General features: G+C 30.6%; 1 protein-coding gene across 7 annotated transcripts in view; it reads right to left on the bottom strand.

Annotated features, from left to right (window-relative positions):
* Window positions 1–2,868: 2,868 nt before the first annotated feature.
* Window positions 2,869–27,573, bottom strand: part of LOC129757062 (tyrosine-protein phosphatase corkscrew-like) — a 59,115-nt gene continuing 34,410 nt past the window's right edge. For 4 of the 7 annotated variants that reach the window (XM_055754169.1, XM_055754172.1, XM_055754170.1 and 1 more), the window contains 3 exons: window positions 25,967–26,154; window positions 25,774–25,903; window positions 2,878–2,996 (listed from right to left, as the gene is read on the bottom strand). In XM_055754169.1, the coding sequence (XP_055610144.1) occupies window positions 2,993–2,996; window positions 25,774–25,903; window positions 25,967–26,154 (322 nt within the window). In that variant the 3' untranslated portion in view covers window positions 2,878–2,992. Of the gene's footprint in view, window positions 2,997–25,773; window positions 25,904–25,966; window positions 26,155–27,573 lie in introns of all 7 variants that reach the window. The other 3 variants (XM_055754166.1, XM_055754167.1, XM_055754168.1) reach the window with 1 other exon arrangement.

Below are 27,573 nucleotides of genomic sequence, written 5' to 3'. Positions count from 1 at the left end.
TTTTTGTCTTTTTTGTCTTTTTTGTCTTTTTTGTCTTTTTTGTCTTTTTTGTCTTTTTTGTCTTTTTTGTCTTTTTTGTCTTTTTTGTCTTTTTTGTCTTTTTTGTCTTTTTTGTCTTTTTTGTCTTTTTTGTCTTTTTTGTCTTTTTTGTCTTTTTTGTCTTTTTTGTCTTTTTTGTCTTTTTTGTCTTTTTTGTCTTTTTTGTCTTTTTGTCTTTTTTGTCTTTTTTGTCTTTTTTGTCTTTTTTGTCTTTTTTGTCTTTTTTGTCTTTTTTGTCTTTTTTGTCTTTTTTGTCTTTTTTGTCTTTTTTGTCTTTTTTGTCTTTTTGTCTTTTTTGTCTTTTTTGTCTTTTTTGTCTTTTTTGTCTTTTTTGTCTTTTTTGTCTTTTTTGTCTTTTTTGTCTTTTTTGTCTTTTTTGTCTTTTTTGTCTTTTTTGTCTTTTTTGTCTTTTTTGTCTTTTTTGTCTTTTTTGTCTTTTTTTGTCTTTTTTGTCTTTTTTGTCTTTTTTGTCTTTTTTGTCTTTTTTGTCTTTTTTGTCTTTTTTGTCTTTTTTGTCTTTTTTGTCTTTTTTGTCTTTTTTGTCTTTTTTGTCTTTTTTGTCTTTTTTGTCTTTTTTGTCTTTTTTGTCTTTTTTGTCTTTTTTGTCTTTTTTGTCTTTTTTGTCTTTTTGTCTTTTTTGTCTTTTTTGTCTTTTTTGTCTTTTTTGTCTTTTTGTCTTTTTGTCTTTTTTGTCTTTTTTGTCTTTTTTGTCTTTTTTGTCTTTTTTGTCTTTTTTGTCTTTTTTGTCTTTTTTGTCTTTTTTGTCTTTTTTGTCTTTTTTGTCTTTTTTGTCTTTTTTGTCTTTTTTGTCTTTTTTGTCTTTTTTGTCTTTTTTGTCTTTTTGTCTTTTTTGTCTTTTTTGTCTTTTTTGTCTTTTTTGTCTTTTTTGTCTTTTTGTCTTTTTTGTCTTTTTTGTCTTTTTTGTCTTTTTTGTCTTTTTGTCTTTTTTGTCTTTTTTGTCTTTTTTGTCTTTTTTGTCTTTTTTGTCTTTTTTGTCTTTTTTGTCTTTTTTGTCTTTTTTGTCTTTTTTGTCTTTTTGTCTTTTTTGTCTTTTTTGTCTTTTTTGTCTTTTTTGTCTTTTTTGTCTTTTTTGTCTTTTTTGTCTTTTTTGTCTTTTTTGTCTTTTTTGTCTTTTTTGTCTTTTTTGTCTTTTTTGTCTTTTTTGTCTTTTTTGTCTTTTTTGTCTTTTTTGTCTTTTTTGTCTTTTTTGTCTTTTTTGTCTTTTTTGTCTTTTTTGTCTTTTTTGTCTTTTTTGTCTTTTTTGTCTTTTTTGTCTTTTTGTCTTTTTTGTCTTTTTTGTCTTTTTTGTCTTTTTTGTCTTTTTTGTCTTTTCTTTTGTCTTTTTTGTCTTTTTTGTCTTTTTTGTCTTTTTTGTCTTTTTTGTCTTTTTTGTCTTTTTTGTCTTTTTTGTCTTTTTTGTCTTTTTTGTCTTTTTTGTCTTTTTTGTCTTTTTTGTCTTTTTTGTCTTTTTGTCTTTTTGTCTTTTTTGTCTTTTTTGTCTTTTTTGTCTTTTTTGTCTTTTTTGTCTTTTTTGTCTTTTTTGTCTTTTTTGTCTTTTTTGTCTTTTTTGTCTTTTTTGTCTTTTTTGTCTTTTTTGTCTTTTTTGTCTTTTTTGTCTTTTTTGTCTTTTTTGTCTTTTTTGTCTTTTTTGTCTTTTTTGTCTTTTTTGTCTTTTTTGTCTTTTTTGTCTTTTTTGTCTTTTTTGTCTTTTTTGTCTTTTTTGTCTTTTTTGTCTTTTTTGTCTTTTTTGTCTTTTTTGTCTTTTTTGTCTTTTTTGTCTTTTTTGTCTTTTTTGTCTTTTTTGTCTTTTTTGTCTTTTTTGTCTTTTTTGTCTTTTTTGTCTTTTTTGTCTTTTTTGTCTTTTTTGTCTTTTTTGTCTTTTTTGTCTTTTTGTCTTTTTTGTCTTTTTTGTCTTTTTTGTCTTTTTTGTCTTTTTTGTCTTTTTGTCTTTTTTGTCTTTTTTGTCTTTTTTGTCTTTTTTGTCTTTTTTGTCTTTTTTGTCTTTTTTGTCTTTTTTGTCTTTTTTGTCTTTTTTGTCTTTTTTGTCTTTTTTGTCTTTTTTGTCTTTTTTGTCTTTTTTGTCTTTTTTGTCTTTTTTGTCTTTTTTGTCTTTTTTGTCTTTTTTGTCTTTTTTGTCTTTTTTGTCTTTTTTGTCTTTTTTGTCTTTTTTGTCTTTTTTGTCTTTTTTGTCTTTTTTGTCTTTTTTGTCTTTTTTGTCTTTTTTGTCTTTTTTGTCTTTTTTGTCTTTTTGTCTTTTTTGTCTTTTTTGTCTTTTTTGTCTTTTTGTCTTTTTTGTCTTTTTTGTCTTTTTTGTCTTTTTTGTCTTTTTTGTCTTTTTTGTCTTTTTTGTCTTTTTTGTCTTTTTTGTCTTTTTTGTCTTTTTTGTCTTTTTTGTCTTTTTTGTCTTTTTTGTCTTTTTGTCTTTTTTGTCTTTTTTGTCTTTTTTGTCTTTTTTGTCTTTTTTGTCTTTTTTGTCTTTTTTGTCTTTTTTGTCTTTTTTGTCTTTTTTGTCTTTTTTGTCTTTTTTGTCTTTTTTGTCTTTTTTGTCTTTTTTGTCTTTTTTGTCTTTTTTGTCTTTTTTGTCTTTTTTGTCTTTTTTGTCTTTTTTGTCTTTTTTGTCTTTTTTGTCTTTTTTGTCTTTTTTGTCTTTTTTGTCTTTTTTGTCTTTTTTGTCTTTTTTGTCTTTTTTGTCTTTTTTGTCTTTTTTGTCTTTTTTGTCTTTTTTGTCTTTTTTGTCTTTTTTGTCTTTTTTGTCAATTTTTTTTCTAATTTAGTCAATTTTCAACCTGTAATTTTTTTCGATTATGTCATTTTTATTTAACTTTTTTAATTTTTAGTCCTTTTTGTTTTTTTTTTTTTCAAATTTTCAAATATTTTTTTCATTTTTCAATACAAATTCTACATCAATATTACAGTATCATTTCAATACTCACATGCTGTATTGAACAATTCATTACCTGTAATGAAAAAAGAAAGCAATAATTATCATTAGTTTTAGGATTTAAGATTCTCAAACAAAAAAATCACATACTGACGAATAACGCAAAGAATTATTTAGCGTTCAATGTTTCTAACTAAGGGTAAAAAATATCATAATAATAATCGACTTTCCTTCAACGAAATGCAAAAATCCGTTAACATCTTGTTAAAAAAAAACAACCATAGACTTGAATTGGCTTCGACAATTAGCAACAAATCGGGACATCGACGGAAGCTGTCGACACATTTTTCTGCTAGGGTAAAATAAAAACGAAATTTATACGGCTCCCTTTTAAGCGTTTTTCTGCCGGCTGTCCTCTATGGATTTTTGTTCGAAGCCGGTGGTGGTGGGCGGATCAGGTTTCTAGTTGTAACCGCGACTATTCGCCACAGTTGATGGGGTTGACCAAAAACTATCGTTGGTTAGTGTAAATTTGCTACTCTTATTCATTGGAGGGGTACTGATTGACACACATCACCAAAACTTCTTAAGCCCAACACCCACCACACCGGGACCAGTTTCTGAAGCTGGTTTTACAGCTGAACAAATACGCTTCTCTTGCTTGGAGAAAATCGGTAAGTTGCATTTTGTTGACGTCCAGCAAGGGCTGATTTTCTAAAAGGTCCCAATTTTCGTTAGATCAATCTATGGTCCTATTTCTGTATTGTTCGTGATAATATGCTGGTTGTTTCATCAACACTTTTCAGTTTTGGGAATCTAACCTCAAAAACGACCATGCTGCCCGTTTTTGTACCAAGAGTTTTTGACCAAGCGTTTTTGTACCAAGCGTAAGAAATGTCAAAAACAACACTTAGTCCATAATTTGGTACTTGAATCAAAAGGCAGACTAAATTTAAGCTAAAAAATGTCATTTGCCCTGGACAATGTAGAGCTTTTTCGGGCACAGTGAGGTGCGGATAGTAGTGAAACACGTTCTTTTGACTTCAGAATTCACATATATATGGTGGCTAAACTAACAAAAAAATGATTCAAAACTGTGGTTGGAATTTTTACTCAAGATTCAATGCATAGCTTGAACATCTGTTCATCAGTGGCGCCACTGCAATTAAAAAGTTGTGACAAAATACTGAGTAACTTAAGCTTAACTATTACAGTAAAAGCATGTCAATAATCGCACCTACGCAAATCTGCGGTCGCCTCCCAATTCAGTGATTTTCACCCTTTGCGTAACCGTATAATTAAACTGTTTATCAAAAGGAAAACAACAATATTTAAATCATTTTAAACCACCCATGTGGGTGCATTTCTCAGAAATCTAACGTAAGTAACAAGATCAATTAGTCCGGATACACGTGGCTTAACATGCTGCTACAATTTTAATCAAACACTGACCGCTGCTGAATACTTCAATCGGGTGACAATTCTCGAACGAAGGTGTCGGTACCTGCATTCTTAATCTGAAATCTAAATCGGTTTCAATTGACGCCGCCGCCGGCCCCGATGGAAAACCCCATCTTGCGGGTTGTGATATTTTTAACCGCACTTCTTCCATTGAGACCTGCGTATGTGCAAAACGAGGGGGTTCTGAGTAGAATTTAAATTTTTTCCACTCCCCCGACCGTATCAGGAATTTAACACGGATCCGGAATAGGATTTATGCATTCTGGTCAGCTTTTTCGATCGTTTATCCAGTTGCCATCTGAAGCTGTGGTTTGTGAAAAAACATTGTGAGGATGATAGGCCGACGACAATGCACTCTTACATGTGCCTGATGGCGCGCTGGAAATCCTCTGGGCTTTTTTGAAGGTCTCCTTAATATGACAATTCAAGGGCGTTTTCGTGCCTGATCCCGGTAGTTTTTTCCCCTCTCGAAAAGCACCGGTAATCACGTAGTCCAGGCAGTAATCGGGCGACAAAATTCCGGGCACATCTCGCAGACGAAAGTGATTTTCAGAACCGCATGACGACGATGTGCCGGTTGAAATGAAACGGAACAAAACAAATTTATCTGAATTTGATGGTTTTTGAAATCAAGAATTTTTAAACATAATGTTTGTAGGTTATTTTTTGAGTTATTTTTGTTTCACATTTTAATCAGATATTTGTTTAGGTCATTCAAGAGTTTTGAAGTTCCTCAAAGAAGTCTCTTGGCGAGTACACTATTTAATATCTGTCTAATTTCATTTTCAAGGAAACGAATACCAAGCTTATCTTTTCATAAATAACTCTCAGATATATCGTTTAATTCGATCCTTAAAATGTACGGAAACATTCATGTTTTCATTCATGGTTCTGAACTGGTGGTAATTGATTTGAATTTAAGAATGAAAACCCCATCACAAAACTGAAATGTGCGTGAACTGAGAAATTTAGAACCTAATGCTGATATGTATTCAGATCACCCGCTGTTAAATCGGGATTGTTTTGAGGTTTGCAATCCCAAATGACAGCAAAAGCGCGTGCTCGCCATCGCCCCAGCATTTCCACACTTCCGGTTTCTGGTCATCTAATGCCGCTAAACGGTGGTCACTCAATTGTGGGGACAATCTATAAAGCTGTCGCCAATTGTTGTGATGGTAATTATTTTACCCTAACCAGCGACACTCAAACGTTAATTGTGAACGGGACAAATAATTTGGTTTATTTCAAAGAAACCAAATCAACTTAAACTGTCCCAAATTTTTACAGACACCACTCGGTTTTAGCAACACGCCCGAACATTTTGTGTTGCCAAAATCGAAAGGTTTTTTTCTCGAATTTTTTTCACTTAGGCAGGAATAAATTTCAAATCATTTTTTTTTGTCACTCGGAGTTGGAATACAGCGAGAGAGATAATGAAAAATAATACGAAAAACAAGTAAATACGATTATATTGCACAAAACCTTGTATGCAACAAAATTGCATACCATATCGTTGCACAAAACCTATGAATCATATAATTTTTTATCGAAAAATACTACTTGATTTTTTTTCGAAATTTAAATAAAATACTAAAAATTTTATTTATTCCCCATTTTTGTCATTTTTGTCATTTTTAACATTTATGTAATTTTTGCCAGTTTTGTCAGTGTTGTCATTTTAGCAATTTTTGTGATTTTTGCCTTTGTATCATTTTCGTCAATTTTGTATTTTTTTTATTTTTTGTAATTTTTGTCATTTCTGCCATTTTTGTCATTTTTGTCATTTTTGTCGTTTTTGTCATTTTTGTCATTTTTGTCATTTTTGTCATTTTTGTCATTTTTGTCATTTTTGTCATTTTTGTCATTTTTGTCATTTTTGTCATTTTTTGTCATTTTTGTCATTTTTGTCATTTTTGTCATTTTTGTCATTTTTGTCATTTTTGTCATTTTTGTCATTTTTGGCATTTTTGTCATTTTTGTCATTGTTGTCATTTTTGTCATTTTTGTCATTTTTGTCATTTTTGTCAATTTTGTCATTTTTGTCATTTTTGTCATTTTTGTCATTTTTGTCATTTTTGTCATTTTTGTCATTTTTGTCATTTTTGTCATTTTTGTCATTTTTGTCATTTTTGTCATTTTTGTCATTTTTGTCATTTTTGTCATTTTTGTCATTTTTGTCATTTTTTGTCATTTTTGTCATTTTTGTCATTTTTGTCATACCTTCCTTTTTTTTACATTTTTGCCTTTTTTGTATTTTTTTAATTTTTGTCATTTTTGTCATTTGTGTCATTTTTGTCATTTTTGTCATTTTTGTCATTTTTGTTATTTTTGTCATTTTTGTCATTTTTGTCATTTTTGTCATTTTTGTCATTTTTGTCATTTTTGTCATTTTTGTCATTTTTGTCATTTTTGTCATTTTTGTCATATTTGTCATTTTTGCATATTTTGTAATTTTAAAATTTGTGTCATTTTTGGCACTTCTGTCATTTTTGTCATTTTTTTTAAATTGATGTCATTTTTGTTCTTTTAATTTTTTTTCTCACTTTTGTAATTTTTTTCATTTTTGTTATGTTTGTCCTTTTTTTCATGTCATAGTTGTTTTTTTTGTCGGTTTTGTCTTTTTTGTTATTTAAGTCATTTTTGTAAATTTTGTTCTTTTTGTCATTTTGCTCTTCTTCTTCTTTTCCTTTTTAGTTTTTGTCATTTTTGTTTTTTTCTATATTTTTGTAATAATTGTCATTTTTGTGATTTTTGTAGTTTTTTTTTTTATTTTTTGTCATTTTTGAAGTTTGTGTCATTTTTTTCATTGTTTTTATCCTTTTAGTTACTTTTGTCATTTTTGTCTTTTTTATCATTTTGTTATTTTTGCAATTTTTGCCATTTGTGTCATTTTTGTCATTTGGGTCAATTTTGTCATTTTATGACTTTTGCTCATATTTTAGTTAAATTTGTAATTTGTGTTTTTGTATGTTATTATTGTCATTACTGTAATTTTTGTCCTTTTTGCCATTTTTGTCATTTTTGTCATTTTTGTAGTTTTTGTCATTTTGTTTTTCTTTCAAATTTAGTCATGTCTGTCATTTTTGTCATTTTTGTAATTGGTTTCATTTTTGTCATTTTTGACATGTTTGTTACTGTTGTTTTTTTTTGTTTTTTTTTTTGTATTTTTTTTTGTCATTTTTAATTTTTGCCATTTTTGTCATATTTGTCATTTTTGTCATTTTTGTTATATTTGTAATTTTTGTCATTTTTGTAATTTTTGGAATTTTTGAAATTTTTATCATTTTAGTTATTTTCATCATTTTTGTTACTTTTGTAATTTTTGTCATTTTTTCCATGTTTGTGATTTCCGTAATTTTGGTCAATTTATGGCTCTCAGTTCGAATTTTTCAAAAAAGTTTCGTTAAAATTTTTACGTAGCTCAAATTTTTGAAATATTTTACAGATAAACGGTCAGCCAATTCAAATTCACCGATCTTTTAAACTCAACAAAAGTAGTTTCGAAAAATTAGGCCCAAGGAAGTGAAAGTTACAAGAGGACCGATTTTTTTTAAACCTTGGTTCTGTTTTGTTTCATAAACACTCCCACGGATTGTAAAATTCTGAAAAATGAAGGGTATATCAACTGAGGTAAACCGCTTTATCCATAAAAATCTCGCTAAATTAGATTTTGTAAAACTTAAGATGCCGGAAAGATCGTTAAATATTGTGGCTAGAAACAGACATTCGCTTGATACAAAAATAAATTGGATTTTACAAACTTTATTGCACAATTTGAGACAAATTGAGCTGATAAAAGCAAACTAATAACGAGGAAAAGTTTTCTTTAATGATCTCAAACACCAATCAGCGGCATTAGAATGAATGCATTCATCCAATAGGTAGTAAGTTTTGTTGCTAGGTGTTGCGCATGTCCAGCTCAGCCAGGTAGCAGCAAATAAATAGAATCATTAAACGATCATCATAAAAATGCCTTTCTCAAGGAAACCGATCAGCGGCTTTGGATATGTCTCTCTCTCGTGAGGTGGGAAACAATTTCGAATTCGAAAGGGGTATCGATCGATGATCGTCGTTTGTAATCTCATCAGGCAGCCATAGTCAGCCATAGGCAGGAGTAGGCATCAACTAGAGAGAAAGAGGTTTTGCAAACTTCCTCCACCTTCCCCTTCAAAAAGAAGAATGATGGAAGCTTCTGAGGTGTGTCAATGCGGAAACATTCAAGAATTGGTTGGCAACATTTTATGCACATGACAGGTGACGTGACGGCAGGTTGATATGTGACGTGCGTTCGTGTTAAGTTCTTGGAAACTTGGCACTGGCGCCATAAGATAGATCGATTTGTTAGTTGGAACTTGTCCTGGGATCCAATCTGATTTTTGGAGAGAAATCAGTGAGATCTAAAAGGTAGAAATTAAAGCTCAGAAATCAGGAAATCCCTTTTCTAAACTTATGAAACAATCATTGAGTAACTATTGTTTTGGAATTTAAACATGCAATTTGCAATTCCTTGACTTGCCATAGTCACAGTGACTGGCAAAAATTATCACACAAGTGATAAATTAAACAGTTTTGTGAATCATTAACATAAAATTTCTGGTTTGGGCCAAATCAATGGAACCTGGGAGTGGATCCCCGAACAGTTCCATTCTAATCAAAGCTGCAAGACTGGAAAGAAACTCTCACGCAATTCGTAAGCTAATCCAGAAATAACTGGCTTCAGACGCGGCGACATAACCAGTAAATAGTGTTTGATTACATTTCCATCGAATGAGAAACAAATCGTGGTTTTTTCCGGTCCTCAGTGACTATAGTCTTAGTACTAAGATGACATCCTACTCTGTTTACTATTTTTTGTCAACGTTATCCGCTTGACAATTATGGAGCACTTGGTCCACGTTCAAAACTAAAAATCCCCGCGCTTGAGATCGATTATCGTAATAGTTACAGCTAATTTCAAACATCAGGCGTTGTTGCTTTTCTTGAAAATTGTTTTCCGGCTTATTACTGCGTTTAGCAATCGCAATCGGAAGAAAGATTATAGACTATCTATTCTCTATTATGAGCCAAAACCGTTTAGCTGCAATTTATTTTAAGTCTAACTTTGTTGCAATTAGAAAATCTTTATAGGGATAGGAAGTGAACAATATTAGTAGCATTTTGATCATATTTAACAGCTCGAGGCTAGGTGCGTACTTTAGCACTTTCATTCTGAAAAAATATGATTGCAAAAAATAAATAAAAGATCGAAGTAGCACTTGTTTTTATTCCATTTTCTTATTAGTAATTGGAAAATATTTTAAGTGATTGGTGTTGATAGCAATTGATATTTTTATGGAGTTAATCTTTTTTGGAAGTTAAAAAACTTTCTCAAACTATGAGTTTAAAAAAAAATTCCATTGAGTACTAAGAATTTCGTCAAGGATTGTGTGTTAAAAATTAAAATGAAGAATTCTTATGCATTTTGAACAAAATTATACATTTGAAAATCAATATTGTAATGATTTTTTTTTTTTGGCGAAAACACAAGTTTCAGTGGTGGTCAAGTCCTAAAATAACTACCCATTACATTAGCGATAGCTATTTGTCACTTTCCAAATCTCAAATTCCCTAACCGGGTAATGGGTAATTTAGTACTTCTACTATGAATTTCTGGCAACACTGTTTTGTTACCACGAACCTAGTTTAAGTAGTCTCGCTTAACCGCGTGATGATGTAAACATTTGTACTGTCATCATCATAAACATCCTATTGTTCTCAGCAATTATCGATTGCGAATGGAACATAGCAAGCGGAACCAAAACAAACAATATTTTGATTCTGCTTTTTTATGTTATTTTCCTAGACAAAATGGAAGGAAATGTTAAAATTTCAAATACGAAATTTGATTTCAATTTGAATTTCAATGTCGGAACACTGGATTGGAAAACGAGATTTTCGAAATTTCCATTTGGTATGATTAATTGAATATACTTTAATAATTGTGGAATTTAGAATTTATGAAAAAAAAAATAAAAAAGAAACGTAAAATTTAAATATGCTAAATCAGATTCCATGTATATAAAAAAATCAAATAAAGTAATCAGTAAGTAATAAAAGAAAGTAATAAAGTAATTGATATAGTTTTGATAATATTCATAAAATTAAAAGAAAAAATATGGACAAAATATACAAAACAATAAATAAAACTCAATTCACAAAGTCGACGAAATTGATAAAGTAAGCTGAAATGACAAAATTTACCAAACATACTAAATGGACAAAATTCACACAACTCATAACGTAGTTGAAATAGTCATAAATGACAAAAATCAAAAATCAAAACTGTCATAATGACATAAATAACAAAAATGACAAAAATAACAAAAATGGCAAAATGGCAGAAATAAAAAAATATTACAAAAAGAACAAAAATGACAAAAATGACGAAAAATGACAAAAATGACAAAATTGAAAAAAATAACAAAAAATTACAAAAATTCCAAAAACGCCAAAAGTGACAAAAATAACAAAAAATTACAAAAATTCCAAAAACGCCAAAAGTGACAAAAATGACACAAATAACAAAAATGACAAAAATGGCAAAAAATGAAAAAAAAATACAAAAATAACCAAACGAAAAAAAATTACAAAAATGACAAAAAAGGCGAAAATAACAATAACAACAAATATGACAAAAATGACAAAAATGACAAAAATGACAAAAATGACAAAAATGACAAAAATGACTAAACTGACAAAAATGACAAAAATGACAAAAATGACAAAAATGACAAAAATGACAAAAATGACAAAAATGACAAAAATGACAAAAATGACAAAAATGACAAAAATGACAAAAATGACAAAAATGACAAAAATGACAAAAATGACAAAAATGACAAAAATGACAAAAACGACAAAAATGACAAAACTGACAAAAATGACAAAAGTGACAAAAATGACAAAAATGACAAAAATGACAAATATGTAAAAAATTACAAAAATGACAAAAATGACAAAAATGACAAAATTGACAAAATTGACAAAAATGACAAAAAATGACAAAAATGACAAAACTGACAAAAATGACAAAATTGACAAAATTGACAAAAATGACAAAAATGACAAAAATGACAAAAATGACAAAAATGACAAAAATGAAAAAATTACAAAAATGACAAAAATGACAAAAATGACAAAAATGACAAAAATTACAAAAATGACAAAAATGACAAAAATGACAAAAATGACAAAAATGACAAAAATGACAAAAATGACAAAAATGACAAAAATGACAAAAATGACAAAAATGACAAAAATTACAAAAATAACAAAAATGACAAAAAGACAAAAATGACAAAAATGACAAAAATGGCAAAAATGACAAAAATGACAAAAATGACAAAAATGACAAAAATGACAAAAATGACAAAAATGACAAAAATGACAAAAATGAAAAAATGACAAAAATTACAGTTTTGTTTATTCACATTTTTGCCATTTTTATCATTTTTGTCTTTTTTTCATTTAAATCAATTTTGTCATTTATGTCATTTTTGTCATTTATGTCATTTTTGTCGTTTTTGTCATTTTTGTCATTTTTGTCATTTTTGTCATTTTTGTCATTTTTGTCATTTTTGTCATTTTTGTCATTTTTGTCATTTTTGTCATTTTTGTCATTTTTGTCATTTTGGTCATTTTTGTCATTTTTGTCATTTTTGTCATTTTTGTCATTTTTGTCATTTTTGTCATTTTTGTCATTTTTGTCATTTTTGTCATTTTTGTCATTTTTGTCATTTTTGTTATTTTTGTCACTTCTGTCATTTTTGTCATTTTTGTCAGTTTTGTAATTTTTGTAATTTTTGTTATTTTTGTAATTTTTGTAATTTTTGTAATCTTTGTCATTTTTGTAATTTTTTTAATTTTTATAATTTTTGTAATTTTTGTAATTTTTGTAATTTTTGTAATTTTTGTAATTTTTGTAATTTTTGTAATTTTTGTAATTTTTGTAATTTTTGTAATTTTTGTAATTTTTGTAATTTTTGTAATTTTTGTAATTTTTGTAATTTTTGTAATTTTTGTAATTTTTGTAATTTTTGTAATTTTTGTAATTTTTGTAATTTTTGTAATTTTTGTAATTTTTGTAATTTTTGTCATTTTTGTCATTGTTGTCATTTTTGTCATTTTTGTCATTTTTGTCATTTTTGTCATTTTTGTCATTTTTGTCATTTTTGTCATTTTTGTCATTTTGGTTATGTTTGTCATTTTGGTTATTTTTGTCATTTTTGTCTTTTTTGTCATTTTTGTCATTTTTGTCATTTTTGTCATTTTTGTCATTTTTGTCATTTTTGTCATTTTTGTCATTTTTGTCATTTTTGTCATTTTTGTCATTTTTGTCATTTTGGTCATTTTTGTCATTTTTGTCATTTTTGTCATTTTTGTCATTTTTGTCATTTTTGTCATTTTTGTCATTTTTGTCATTTTTGTCATTTTTGTCATTTTTGTCATTTTTGTCATTTTTGTCATTTTTGTCATTTTTGTCATTTTTGTCATTTTTGTCATTTTTGTCATTTTTGTCATTTTTGTCATTTTTGTCATTTTTGTCATTTTTGTCATTTTTGTTATTTTTGTCACTTCTGTCATTTTTGTCAGTTTTGTAATTTTTGTAATTTTTGTTATTTTTGTAATTTTTGTAATTTTTGTAATTTTTGTAATCTTTGTCATTTTTGTAATTTTTGTAATTTTTTTAATTTTTATAATTTTTGTAATTTTTGTAATTTTTGTAATTTTTGTAATTTTTGTAATTTTTGTAATTTTTGTAATTTTTGTAATTTTTGTAATTTTTGTAATTTTTGTAATTTTTGTAATTTTTGTAATTTTTGTCATTTTTGTCATTTTTGTCATTTTTGTCATTTTTGTCATTTTTGTCTTTTTTTCATTTAAATCAATTTTGTCATTTATGTCATTTTTGTCATTTTTGTCATTTTTGTCATTTTTGTCATTTTTGTCATTTTTGTCATTTTTGTCATTTTTGTCATTTTGGTCATTTTTGTCATTTTTGTCATTTTTGTCATTTTTGTCATTTTTGTCATTTTTGTCATTTTTGTCATTTTTGTCATTTTTGTTATTTTTGTCACTTCTGTCATTTTTGTCATTTTTGTCAGTTTTGTAATTTTTGTAATTTTTGTTATTTTTGTAATTTTTGTAATTTTTGTAATCTTTGTCATTTTTGTAATTTTTGTAATTTTTTTAATTTTTATAATTTTTGTAATTTTTGTAATTTTTGTAATTTTTGTAATTTTTGTAATTTTTGTAATTTTTGTAATTTTTGTAATTTTTGTAATTTTTGTAATTTTTGTAATTTTTGTAATTTTTGTCATTTTTGTCATTGTTGTCATTTTTGTCATTTTTGTCATTTTTGTCATTTTTGTCATTTTTGTCATTATGGTTATGTTTGTCATTTTGGTTATTTTGGTTATTTTTGTCATTTTTGTCATTTTTGTCATTTTTGTTTTTTTTTTTTCATTTTTGTAATTTTTGTAATTTTTGTAATTTTTGTAATTTTTGTAATTTTTGTAATTTTTGTCATTGTTGTCATTGTTGTCATTTTTGTCATTTTTGTCATTTTGGTTATGTTTGTCATTTTGATTATTTTGGTTATTTTTGTCATTTTTGTAATTTTTGTCATTTTCGTCATTTTTTTTTTCTTCCTTTTTGTAATTTTTGTAATTTTAGTAATTTTTGTAATTTTAGTAATTTTTGTCATTTTTGTTATTTTTGTCATTTTTGTCATTGTTGTCATTTTTGTCATTTTTGTCATTTTTGTCATTTTTGTCATTTTTGTCATTTTGGTTATGTTTGTCATTTTGGTTATTTAGGTTATTTTTGTCATTTTTGTCATTTTTGTCATTTTTGTCATTTTTGTCATTTTTGTCATTTTTGTCATTTTTGTCATTTTTGTCATTTTTGTCATTTTTGTCATTTTTGTCATTTTTGTCATTTTTGTCATTTTTGTCATTTTTGTCATTTTTGTCATTTTTGTCATTTTTGTCATTTTTGTCATTTTTGTCATTTTTGTCATTTTTGTCATTTTTGTCATTTTTGTCATTTTTGTCATTTTTGTCATTTTTGTCGTTTCTGTCATTTTTGTCATTTTTTATTTTGCATTCGTTCATTTTCCAGTTACATTTTAATTTATAAGAAATTTTTAGCTTAAACAAACAATGTTATCACTCGCTCCAGAATTCGCAGCAACATCTGTTCAAATAGAGAAAATTCCTGTGTCTGTAAATAGCTGAAGGCGTCTCATAAACAATTTGCGGTTGTCATTTGTCTATCATACTATTGCAACAATGCTGTTTGTTTCATCTGCTCAAACAATCCACTTCTTGCTAGATTCTAAAAACAAAATTGTCAGGCGACACCGCGTCTGCTTGTTTTTCGAAAAAAAAAAAAAGAAAATTGGCAAAACTAGCAAAAATTTGATCACCTTGGGCCACAGAACCAGTTAGTTGTTTGAACCACTTCTGTTTTTGGAATGGGTTTAGTCAGTTTTGCATCGAAATTGAATCGGAAGTTTGACGTCAATGAAAAGTGGATACCTTGATGCTTCCTCGAGATCGGTCGTTAACCTTAGATCGACACACCCGATTGAGGAAGTTTTGATTTAGCGACACTTTCTTTATGGAGGAATAAAATTTGATTCATATATTCTGACCATATCTGCGCTTGTTTCTAAGCAATTGAACCTCAAGTTACAGTCACATTGACCCTTGGAACAGGCACTTATTTGTATTAGATCAAAAGTGGTCCCATCGAGGAATTGTTTCTGGATCGTAAACTTATCAAAGAAATCTACATTTGATAGCATTTTTACGACCGTCATAACTCTACATTAAATATTAATTAATGACCGCAGAAAAGCGACGCATTTTAATCGTATTTAATCCCAGGGGCTGACGTCGTCGTCGTCGTTCGACGCCTCAGTATTGCCAATGAACGGAATCATGCGCATCAATTAGCTAGAGAGGTAAGCTCGGTATCGATTTGAATATGACCGGTGGATTTTCCTTCCTGGGATTCCATTCAATTCCCGTGTAACGAATGGCTTAAAATTCTACTAATATATTTACTCAGCTCAGCCTCTGGCTAAGCTAGGCTAGAACGTTCCAACGTTCTTTTGACAAATTGACGTCAGGCGTCGTCGCAACTGTTGACCATCTATGGGAATCAGTAATTCAGCTCTACCAGATCAATTGAGACATACAAATGGGCTCATTTCCCGCCTCGTTGTTCTACTGTTGATTTGCGCTTCCATTTCCAGAAGAATCATCCGATTCCATAGGAGGCGCCACGTTTCAGAATTAACTCCTGTTCACTGCAGAATCTGTACTGGATGGCACCGATTAATTTTTATGTTACGATTATTTAGAAGCTTTAAGTTACAAAAAACCTTATAAAGAAATATGAATATATATGAATATGAGAAAAACTTAGGGACCTTTTTATCGCTTACTTCACTCGACAGGCTTTCCTTTTTCCAATTTTTAAATTACAATATTTTCGCCACTTAAAGAGTTACTAAACTGGATCGATGTACTGTTTCTTGTAAAAGATATTGCTGCACATTTTGAGTTATTTACTTTCAGCTTGGTTCTGACCAAAAACTCAGAGAACACATTTTAATCGCTTTGATGTTTTCTACACTCTTCTTTCCTTTCACTGGCAAAAAAGTTTCATGCATCCGAAAAGGAATCCGGCAAATTATTCATTAGAAGAATGAAAAGCAAAGGTCCCAGGTGACTGCCTTAAGGCACTCCAGGAGACACTTCAAAGGGTGCAGAGCACACAGAACTGACAAGAACGTACTGTTGTCTTTCCACCAGATCAGACTTGATCCAAGGTAAGATGTTTCCTCAAATATTTATTCTCGCTGATGCGTCAAAAATCTCGTGGATTCCTGCCTTTGACATGCCGGCATAGATACAGTCCACTTGGAATCTCTTGTCAATCCAATCTAATATGCGACTGGTGAAGTCGTTAAGATTTGTGACCACCGATCTTATTTCTGAAAAAAATTCGTGCTGATGGTCCGAAATTCTATTCACTACCGCTGGATCTTCTGCAGCCTTACGTTTAACGATCCATCAACAGACGAATTCTGGTTCACCGCATGCTTTGCGCAATTCGCAATGATTGCCAAACAATAGAACAGTGATAATGATGACAGTATAAATGTTTACATCATCACAGGGTAAAGCAAGAATACTCAAATGTTCGTGGTACAGCAGTGTTGTCAGATATTCGGAGTGGTTAGCTCAGAATAACACAAAATTGAGTAATTTCTGGGTAAGGAATATAAGTATGAATAGTGACGAATAAGTAATCGCTATATATTGTCTAGCTAAGATATGATGTGATAGACGAAATGTGAATAAAGATAAAATAACACTTTTTATATGTGCTTCAAAATCATTCCCGGTCGAACAACAAATTGGAAATTAAGTAAATTCTGAAAAAGCCCCAGAAGCCAATTCCTACTTTGAAAGATGGGGATAAACTTCTTTTAACTAACGCAGAAAAAGCTCAAAAATTAGCCCAACAATTTGAGTCTGCTCATGATTTTAATTTAAACGTTGTTAGTCCAATTGATGCTCAAATTTGCCTAGAATTTGATGATATTCTTTCTAAACAAAATGTATTTGAAAGTTCTTGTGAGACAAATATTGATGAACTTAAATTGATTTTCAAAAAATTTAAAAATATGAAAGCTCCGGGGGAAGATGGGATTTTCTATATTCTTATTAAAAAGTAGCCTGCAAGCACTTTAAATTTTTTAGTTAAAATCTTCAACAAATGTTTTCACTTGCTTCCTTCTTTAAGTAAACTATTAGAGAGAGTTATTTTGAATAGAATGATGGTCCACATTAATCAGAATTCTATTTTCCCTGATGAACAATGTGTTTTTCGCCATGGACATTCTACCACACATCAACTTTTGAGTGTAACTAATACGATTAACGCTAACAAATCTGAAGGTTGTTCAACTGGTGTTGCTCTTCTTGATATTGAATAAGCTTTAGACAGCGTTTGGCACAAAGGTTTAGTAGCTAAATTAGCTCGATTTGATTTTCCCGTATATCTCACCAAAATTATTTAAAATTATTTGACTAGCCGAACCTTACAAGTAAGCTATCAAAATTCATGCTCTGAAAGGACACTCATTAGAGCTGGTGTCCCTCAGGGTAGTATACTTGGGCCGATTTTATACAATATTTTTACTTCTGATTTTCCTGATGTCAGGAAGGAAAAGGTAGAAGATTATTTGCTGATGATATGTACTTTGCTTTCAGCCAAAGGTCGAAATTTACGGGTGGTACGCAGTAGATTGCAACAAAATTGAAATACCTTTTTGAATTACTTGAAAATATGGAAAATTTCTCCTAACGCTTCCAAAACTCAACTTATTTTATTTCCCCATAAGCCAAGAGCTCAATTTTTAAAACCTAGTGAAAATCGTTCCATAACATTTAATGGGGTTTCATTAGAATAGTCTGATCACGTGAAGTACTTGGGATTCACACTTGATCGGAATCTTACTTTTAAAAATCACATTGAAGATATTCAAACTGAATGTAATAAATACACTAAATCTCTATATTCTCTCATCAACAGGAAATCCCGACTATGCCTCAAGAATAAGAAGCTTATTTATAAGCAAGTGTTCCGACCAGCGATAATGTATGCAGTTCCGATTTGGTCTAGCTGCTGCGAGACGAGGAAAAAAGTCATCCAGAGGATTCAGAACAAGGTTCTGAAAATGATTTTGCGGCTTCCACCTTGGCACAGCACCGAAGATCTTCATCGGATTGCGGGCATTGAATCGATCGAATCGATGCAGTCTTCCATCGCAGAGATTCGTTCTCTTTATAATTAGTTTAATTTAAGGATAGTGTTTAGTTTTAAGTTTAAAATATTCTTGCCATTACAGGATGTTCTCCTACATCAAATACTTGATTGCGCTCAGCAAATTTAAGTCGAATAAATATATTTTTATTATCTAGTTAACTATAGGGCTCTGAACAGTTCATTATTGAGCTGAACACCTTATTTAATGTAATAAAGTAATATAAATGTAATGATGAATTGATACTAATAAAGACATATTTATAAAAAAAAATCTATTCCACTACTGAAACCTGCGTTTTTCAACAGTATTCAAGAAAAACCAAAAAAGTTACATTCTCCGAAGAAATTTTCACGTTTTTCCATACAAAATTTTAAAACAAACCCGGGCAACTGAATCTCATCGGCAAAAATTCTGTCATTTGTTTTGACTAAAAATCTCGGAAATACGTCCGATTCATTTTTTTTATTTCTAACTACGACGATTATGATGAAATCAAAACTGTTTGTCTTCATAGTATTTCGATGGATTGGATTCCTTGTATCAACACTGTTTTCAGAACGAAGAGTGCAAGTACGAAAAAATTTGAATTTTCCGAAATTGAAATTTTTTGAACGAATCACGCGTCACGATTATAATAGCTTCATTAAGACATCTTTTCTGAAAGATTCATCAAGCCAACTAGTCGAAAAGAAAGAGTCGCCTACCGATTGCAGGGTTGCTAGCAAGATTTCATTTAAAAATTCCAAAGATTTTTTCCGGTTTTACCCAGTTTTTTCCCGGTTAAAAATTCTGATTTTCCCATTACTAATTGTACCCGCTTTCAATGTAAAAGCATGCAGATAAAAAATGTAAAAACCCGAATATTTTTAATCATTATTTTCCAAACTTTTTGACCGATATAAAATCATGACAAATACTTCGACGCCTTTTAATACGCGCAGATTTTTAACGAAAATCTAACGATATCTATTCATTGTTTTGCTCCACAATTTCGACAATTTTCCAAAAAAACAAGTCCGATTTACTTGATCTTCAAATTGTAATGGTTCTGTGGTTGTTTGGAGCCACTGTAAAAATTTCAGTTTTTCTAAATTTTGTACAGATTTGTAATAACAAATTTTATAGTTTATATAGAAATATTTATGTAGAAAGTATATCGAAATATAATATGGAATCAGCTTGTTAATTAAAATGAGGATTTGTCTTACAAAACTCAAAATCATCAGATTGCAGGAAAAAAATTTGTCATAGTATTTTGTACAAATCCAAAGACATCTTTGAGAAAAAAAGGTTATTTTAGTAGTGCCCCAGTCATTTGAACTAAAGATTTGTTGAAATGTAGAAAATCGGGAAGAAGACAGGGCTGAACTTAAATCGTTTGAATGTAAGGTATTGTTTTGTATCAGGGTAGAGACCTCAATTTTTACATAAGCCATACATTCAATTAGAGATATTCTGGGGCAAAGGATATGCAAACAATGAAGTTGATATTTGAATTTCTAAAGAGTGCTGGCTTGAAATTATGAAATAACTCAAGAACATTCAACGAATACCTGGAAACTGACGAAAAACGCACGGAATGTACATGAAGATGGAATACCCGGAACTAAAGGAATACCGTGGAATATCCTGGAACTACAAACGAAAAATAATAACTCAAAGTTAATTGATTATATTTTGTAGAAATACTAAAAATTAGTTTGTAAAAAGTCTTCGGCTCAGAATGATCCTGAATCAAGAGCCTTTAATATATTTACATAGTTTTGTCAATAAAGGAAAAAAAATAAGCCATACATATATTGCAGCTCAGGAAACTTTACGCAAACGTTTAACGGAGGAAGAATGAAAAACAAAATACTTGCGATATATGGCTTCATTCACCAGGCCAATTTAAACGAGAAACACGACAACCAACAACAACATTGGAAAACAATATCATTTTCTAGCGAAAAAGAAATTCATTTGGTCAGAAAAATGTAGCTTTGTCGTCTCACACTGCCAAAATATTTGCTTTCTGCCTAAAATAATTTAATGAAACATGTATATCGGACACTACACATTGGACGTCGAAAAGTAAAACTTGTAGTGGGAAACTACATAACATCCCTATCATTGATAGGGATAGCAATAACGGTAATACCGAAATCTAAAACCTATAATTTCGGGCTATTTTCGTAAAAACGAATAACAGATTTGGAAGACGTGCTCGGTATTACCAGCCCTAATTATTGAGTTACCAAACGTTTTGTGTTTATTTTTATGTTTGTTACTTTAATTTATTGGCCTTATCATCTTTTTGTTCGTTCGCACTGAAAGTTGTCCCGCTTGTGGTGCGAGCCACGCTTGGCCTACTAATGTGTGGTGGTAGATGCAATTCTAACTGTAACTTCATAGTAATTCGCCCGTGAGGAACAAAAATTTGATATGTGATGATAATGCTTCTAAATAAATTCATCCCGCTCATTTTCACCATCTTCCATTTCATCTAACCTTCTATCCATCTATGAAATTCCATAATATTTGGATGTCCCTACTAAAAAGGACATCACTTTTCACCGATAAGGCCGATAAATCAAAGTTTCGTGGTTGGTTTTGTCGGTTGCAGTTTCATTTTTTCATTTATAACATTAGAATTATGCTGTGTAGCACACTTGCGGAGAGCAAAACACGAGATATCTCAGAGATATTCTGTGAGAAACATGACAATTTTTCCGGTGATATGCCGAAATTCCCAGTTTCCCGGTGATGCGATTTAAATCCTAAGTTTTTCCCGGTATGTCCGGTTTTTCGGTTAGCTAGCAACCCTGAGAGAGGTTTTTTTTTATTCCAGAGTGCGCATCGACCGCTTTTGATGAAATTCTACCCTAGTTGGAAATTGGCACCCAACTTTCAAGGAAACATAGATAATTTCAATGATGAAATTGGGCTAAACAGGTAAATTTATCCTAAAGGGAAATTTTTGTCAAATTTTGCAAGGTTCGCAATGCGGACGATAGGTCGATAGGTGGCAAAATTAGACACAAAATGATCAAATGTTTGTCCTCAGTGTCATGTCAGTGTGATCAGTGATATTAGACAAAAAAGACACAAAAAGTTTTGAGTCGATGTCTTCAGTTAAATATTTACAAAATCGAACTGTGTTCTTCCTGGATTTAACAATCAATTGGGATTATGAAATTGTGTTGAAAGTTTTTCTGCTGTAAACCAGTTCCTGTACTTATTCAAATTCACAGTATACTGCGAGAAAAATGTCGGCAACTGCTGAAAAAGTCAATGTTTTTTACTTTACTATACAGCTTCACTAGTAAAGTGTCGGAGAGATAATCAGAGGACTCGAGTTCGATTCCTGATCGTGGCATTTTTTCCATTTACCATTCATGATGCATTTCGTACTAAACGGTGAGTCGTAGATCCATCAAACAAAGCAATAACAAAATAATGTTTATCTGTTTGTAGAATACAAACAATTTACACACACTCATACATTATGTTTCTGGTGCTTTGTTTGGCGAATGATTCTAACCGTATAATGCAACAATAAAATAAACGAACATGAATGGAAAATAAAAAAAATTACCTCAAACAGGAATCGAACTAGAATCTTTTGATTACCTCTCCCGCACTTTAACAATAGGCTTAATCGTTATATGTAAACTATTCAAACTGTAGCTCTATAATTCATTTGACTTCCTCGAGTTGAATTCGCTGCTCGTTATGCCCTTATCTCCCATACAAATTATTAAATATGTAGATACGTGTATGGGATGATTTCTCTAACATTTTTTAACGGGACGCTACACCCAAAATTCAGCCTCTGTGTGCCAATGGCGTGTAGTCAATTTTATAGCATCATTGGTACAAGAAGATACCGCGACCGGCACTGATTCGATTTGCGCCCACCGGCATTAACCTCCCAGCTCAACCGAATTGCGTATGTCTGAATGAAACAAAATAAAAACGTTTTCGCGTCCCTCCCCATCGCATCACAAGCCGAAGAAGGATGGAAATAAATACCGGCCAACACCAGGCAGCCAGCGAACCGAGCACTGTGCGTGTGAATGTAGCAAAAGCAACAACAAAAACATCCTTCTAATTCAATCCACCCGCAAACACGGCTAAGCTGTGCGTGTCTATGTAGCAAAAGCAACAACAAAAACATTCTTTCAATTCACCGGCAAAGCTGCCCGGCTTTAGCAGCTGTGTATATGTAGCGTGTGTATGTAATAGCAGGCAGTAAGCAAAACACAGTTCTCATTCAATGGGTTTCCCGTTCCTTCACTCCCGTTCCCTTTCCCGTTTCCATCTTAAGACAAAGGAATGCATTGAAAGGAGGCCAAACGATGGGAAGCCGCCGTTGTACGTTTTTTTTGTGATTGATCGGTAACAGAAAGCCTATGTCAAATATACCTCGTCCTGTATGAAGCTCGAATAGTACACTGGTTAGAACGTCGGACTGGCAAGACGATGCAATCGGTGATTTGAGTTCGATTCTCACTAAAGCGCTGTGGTTTTAATTTTTATTTTCTTGTTTCTGGGATGAATTATCCAATAGGAAGGAAATCCCATAAAATGTTTTTCTTGTTTCGCTTGAATGTAGTGGTCATCATTTTGGTTGGGAGCCGAGTCCTTATGCCAGTTACGGTTTTTCAAACATACCGTCTTCGGCACAGTGCACATTTCAGCGCATTATCGGCACAGAGATTTGCTAAATAGGCATTGGATTTTTGCAACCTCTTCTATGGGTGTAGTAGATTGGTGCCTTTGGGTGAAATGACTGTGAAAGTTTCAGCTCCTTGGCCGAAGCACGAACCGAAGCAATAGACTTAAAATTTGTAAAAAGATTTTCGGAAAAATGTATGAAAAATCAACCAACTTCCATTGTTTATGTTCTAAAATACGTTTCCAGCATGCAATACAGCACTGAATTGCAGAATTTATAGTTCAAACAATGAAGAACAAATGAATACGCGAATGGATGTGTATTTTTTTCGCATTTCGTTGATATATCGTGAGCGGTAGGGGTGGATTACACTAATTTATGAAAACTAAAAAAAATCGCGAACTTTATTGACTGACCCATGTTTCTAATGTAAAATCGGGCTTATTTAAGTTTTTCTCAGAATATGAAATATTGTTTAAAGACAAAATGTACTTGTACATTAACCAAACCTCTCTTACTACATATATTATTGATTTAAAATTAGTTTCTCTCATATTGAAAAAATGATAGACCAAATACATTTTTTTCGCTTAAACATGTATTGGCTTAACCAGCCAAGTTTCATAAAAAAATAGTTTCAAAGATCTACTTATGTTACATTAGACTGAATCGATTTAGGGTCATTTTTAAATTCCTCAAACCCTGGGGTTTAAAAAGCTTCGTTTTGGTTCAAAACTCATCTATGATTTTTCGCAGAATATTTAAGTAACGTTTACATGAGTAAATTTCAACTTTTAGGTTTGATCAAATTATCATTTCAAATCAAATTATTATTTCTTCTCATAATTAGCTTAGTTTGTGAATAAAGCCGTGAAGCGATGCCTATCTTGAAGTTAAATTCAATAAATTTTCTATAACACTTTTTCAGTAGCTTTAGAAAACTTCTACAAAAAAACGCAACTTAAACTTTAAGCTTTCAGCTAACAGAGATAACTTTTGGGTGAAATTTTAAGATAGGTATGTAACATTGTTTTGAAATTTAACATTCTTTGACATTTGGCTATGCAGGAGAGATCATAGAATTAAACTCAAAATCAGTTTTTTAAAGTAAAATAGTATTATATAAAAGTCACAAAAGCCTATCTGCTTGAAAATGGAGATAAAATTTTCGTTGGCATTCGGAAAAGTATACCGCAATCAAACCTCGACTTTCCGGGGTGGTGCCTGAGTATGTTTTACCTTCAAAGCTCGAACGGAAGGTAAGATATGCCAATGTAATAGATCTATTTTCAAACTATCATTTAACCCTCATCCGTCCCTGAAATTTTTACCTGTTACAATTCCTGGAGTGTCAATTTAACACTCCTGACTAAAACCAATATATCTCTCTTGTTTCTCAACCGATTATAGTTTTGGAAACCTCGTAATGTAACTTAAATTTGTTTTTCAGACAGTATTTATCTAAAACTCTTCAGTTTTCCGTTATTCAAAGTCTATAAAATAAAAATTCAAAAATTATTCGGAAAATAGACTGTAAATCAGCTACGGAATGCTTAAAAAAATTTCACTTAGTGTCCAAAAAAGCTGACGTTAGAAGCTGTACGTTGGACATAAGTATATATTTTTATTAAATTTTTTAAAATCATAACTACAAAAAACGTAAAAAGTGGTGTAAAATCCGTACTTTTCAATCAATGAATCTTCAAAACTGTTTAAGTCATACCAGATCAATTTTGAAAAGAGGATTGGAAAGTTAACGTAATTTGACACAAGTTTTTGGGTATTTAGATTTTCAAAATACGAAACACAGAATTTTTGACGAATTTTCAAAGGAAGCAGTTTTTTTGAACTTATTGTCAATTTTCTATTTCTCAGATTTTCTTATATTAAAAATCGGTTCAGAAAAACGAGAGATAAAGCGGTTTTAAGCGAGGAGTGTCAAATTGACACTCAAGGTCTGTTCAGTAAGTTTTTTTTTCCTGGGCTTTCAACAGTAATGATGCAAAACTAAAGATTTCGTGAATTCATTGAGGGTCCCCCAAGAAATTGTATTATTTGGATGCACTTGAAGAAAGTTATAAGCCGCAAAACTTCCAATAGTGTCATATTGACACTCAAGCAAGGTTGTGAAAAAAATTCTGTGTTTTCGAGGAAAAAAATTCTGACTTTCTGCGATTTTGCCCAAAAATTCTGTGAAGGTTTCCTGTGATGCTATTTTCTTTATATTCATTGAAAATTCATCAAAAAACTGGGTATTTTTTACATTTTAGATGGGAAAAATCAATCAACATTACCAATCTTATCATACTTTTCTAAGAAATCTAGATTTTATATTGACAAAATTTAATTTTGGAAATTATAATTCAAAAATTCTGTGGAATCTGTCAATATTTCAAAATTCTGTGTTCTGTGACATAGATTCTTTGATGAAAATTAGCTCAAAATTCTTTGAAATTACAGATTTTTCTGTGATTTTGGCAACTTTGCACTCAAGAGCGGATTAGGGTTAATCCAACTAAATCTAAAAAAAACTAACATAAACTCCACTCTTCGAAAGACACAGTTAATCTCTAACTACGTGTGTAGTTCATTTTGTTAAACCAGGCAGAGATTGGAAAAATCCTTCTTGAATCAAATATTGCAGTTCAACTGTAGAGATACCTATTTATGAATTTTTTTATCAATCGCTCATTTCCTTTGCCTTTTCAAAAACCTAGCTTTGAAAACAGGATTTAATCGGTATCCTGAAGATTTTATTAGGGTTAAATACCTGATCCATTCTAAAAATCTCTCACAATTATTTATCTAAGCTTAAATGCCAGAAAAAAGTGATTGTTTACATACCTTTCTGTCGTTGGTTCGGCACAGATCAGCGGTTGTTTTAGTTCGATGAAATGTCCGTTCTTCTCCTTCAACTGGTTACTATTTTCCATATAATACTGAACGAGTTCCGGCAGGGTGGCAAACTTTTCACCTAAAATGACAAACAAGGATATTAACAGAAATCCACCCAGGAATCTTTTTTTTCCTAACTTACCTCCATACAGATCGAAGAAATCGCCATTGTTCTGGATCTTGATGTGGGTAACTTCCTGGCCGCGCCTCACCGAAAGCGTGAACGCACCGGGAATTGAGGAGGACAGCCGGGCCAGAAAGGATCCATCGAAGCCACGCTCTAGGAGCAGTTTTTCTGCCTCCACCCCGGACACCGAAGGATGGAACCATCTGCTCGAGGGGAGAAAGGAGAGAAAAATAAAATGTTAAGAAATATTGAAAAAGATGTCGAAGATTTAAAGAACATTAAATGAATATTTTTCGATTTTTTTTTTTAATTTTTTTTTATTTTTCAACATTAACCCACTATCCCTCGGGTTCAGCAACATTGTAGCTACAATGTTGTAAACACCATTTAGTGTCACTATCTCGCTGTCGGACGGTTGTCTGAGCAAATGAGTTGGGTCGAGAGGCAGCTACAAACGATTCGAAAACAGCAAACAAAAAATATATTCCTCGAATACCAGACCAAAATTAAAGTCAAGCTGAATCCACGGGAAGGAGCGACAAAAAAAACTGAAAGCAGGAAAAAAACTATAGGTACCACATTTTTTTGGTTCGGTTTCGCTTCACGAAATGAAGAAACGAAACAAAAAATAATTACGAATGTTTCGCAAAGCTAACCCCAAACACAAAAAAAAACGAAAAGAAAAGAGTTTGCATCTTTATCGTCCTTCCAATTTGCCCGACAGAACACATCAATCTAGCAGTTGTAGGTTTCGATTTGAATTGAAGAAAAAAGAAAACTGGATTTGATTTGCTGGAATTTGGACAATCAATCTCAACAAGAAAATAGGTCCCAAAAAATATTAAAAATGAATAAAATTTTAATTTAAGAATAAGTGTATAAAGAAATTAAAAATCGAAAAAAAATATTTTAAATGTGAATCTTAAACGTGAAACTAAAATCTGAATCTGAAATCTGAATCTGAAATCTGGATCTGAAATCTGAATCTGAAATCTGAATCTGAAATGTGAATCTGAAATCTGAAATCTGAAATCTGAAATCTGAATCTGAAATCTGAATCTGAAATCTGAAATCTGAATCTGATATCTGAACCAAAAAATCTGAGTCTGAAATCTGAATCTGAATCTGAAATCTGAATCTGAATCTGAATCTGAAATCTCAATCTGAAATCTGAATCTGAAATCTGAATCTGAAATCTTAAACTGAAATCTGAAATCTGAATCTGAAATCTGAACTTTGAAATCTGAAATCTGAAATCTGAAATCTGAAATCTGAATCTGAAATCTGAATCTGAAATCTGAATCTGAAATCTGAATCTGAAATCTGAATCTGAAATCTGAATCTGAAATCTGAATCTGAATTCTGAATCTGAAATCTGAATCTGAAATCTGAATCTGAAATCTGAATCTGAAATCTGAAATCTGAATCTGAAATCTGAATCTGAAATCTGAATCTGAAATCTGAATCTGAAATCTGAATCTGAAATCTGAATCTGAAATCTGAATCTGAAATCTGAAATCTGAAATCTGAATCTGAAATCTGAAATCTGAATCTGAAATCTGAAATCTGAAATCTGAATCTGAAATCTGAATCTGAAATCTGAATCTGAAATCTGAATCTGA

Source organism: Uranotaenia lowii, chromosome 3, assembly GCF_029784155.1.
Source record: "Uranotaenia lowii strain MFRU-FL chromosome 3, ASM2978415v1, whole genome shotgun sequence".
Taxonomy (NCBI): domain Eukaryota; kingdom Metazoa; phylum Arthropoda; class Insecta; order Diptera; family Culicidae; genus Uranotaenia; species Uranotaenia lowii.
The sequence above is the reverse complement of the archived record's forward strand: the minus strand, read 5'-3'. Positions and strand labels throughout refer to the sequence as shown.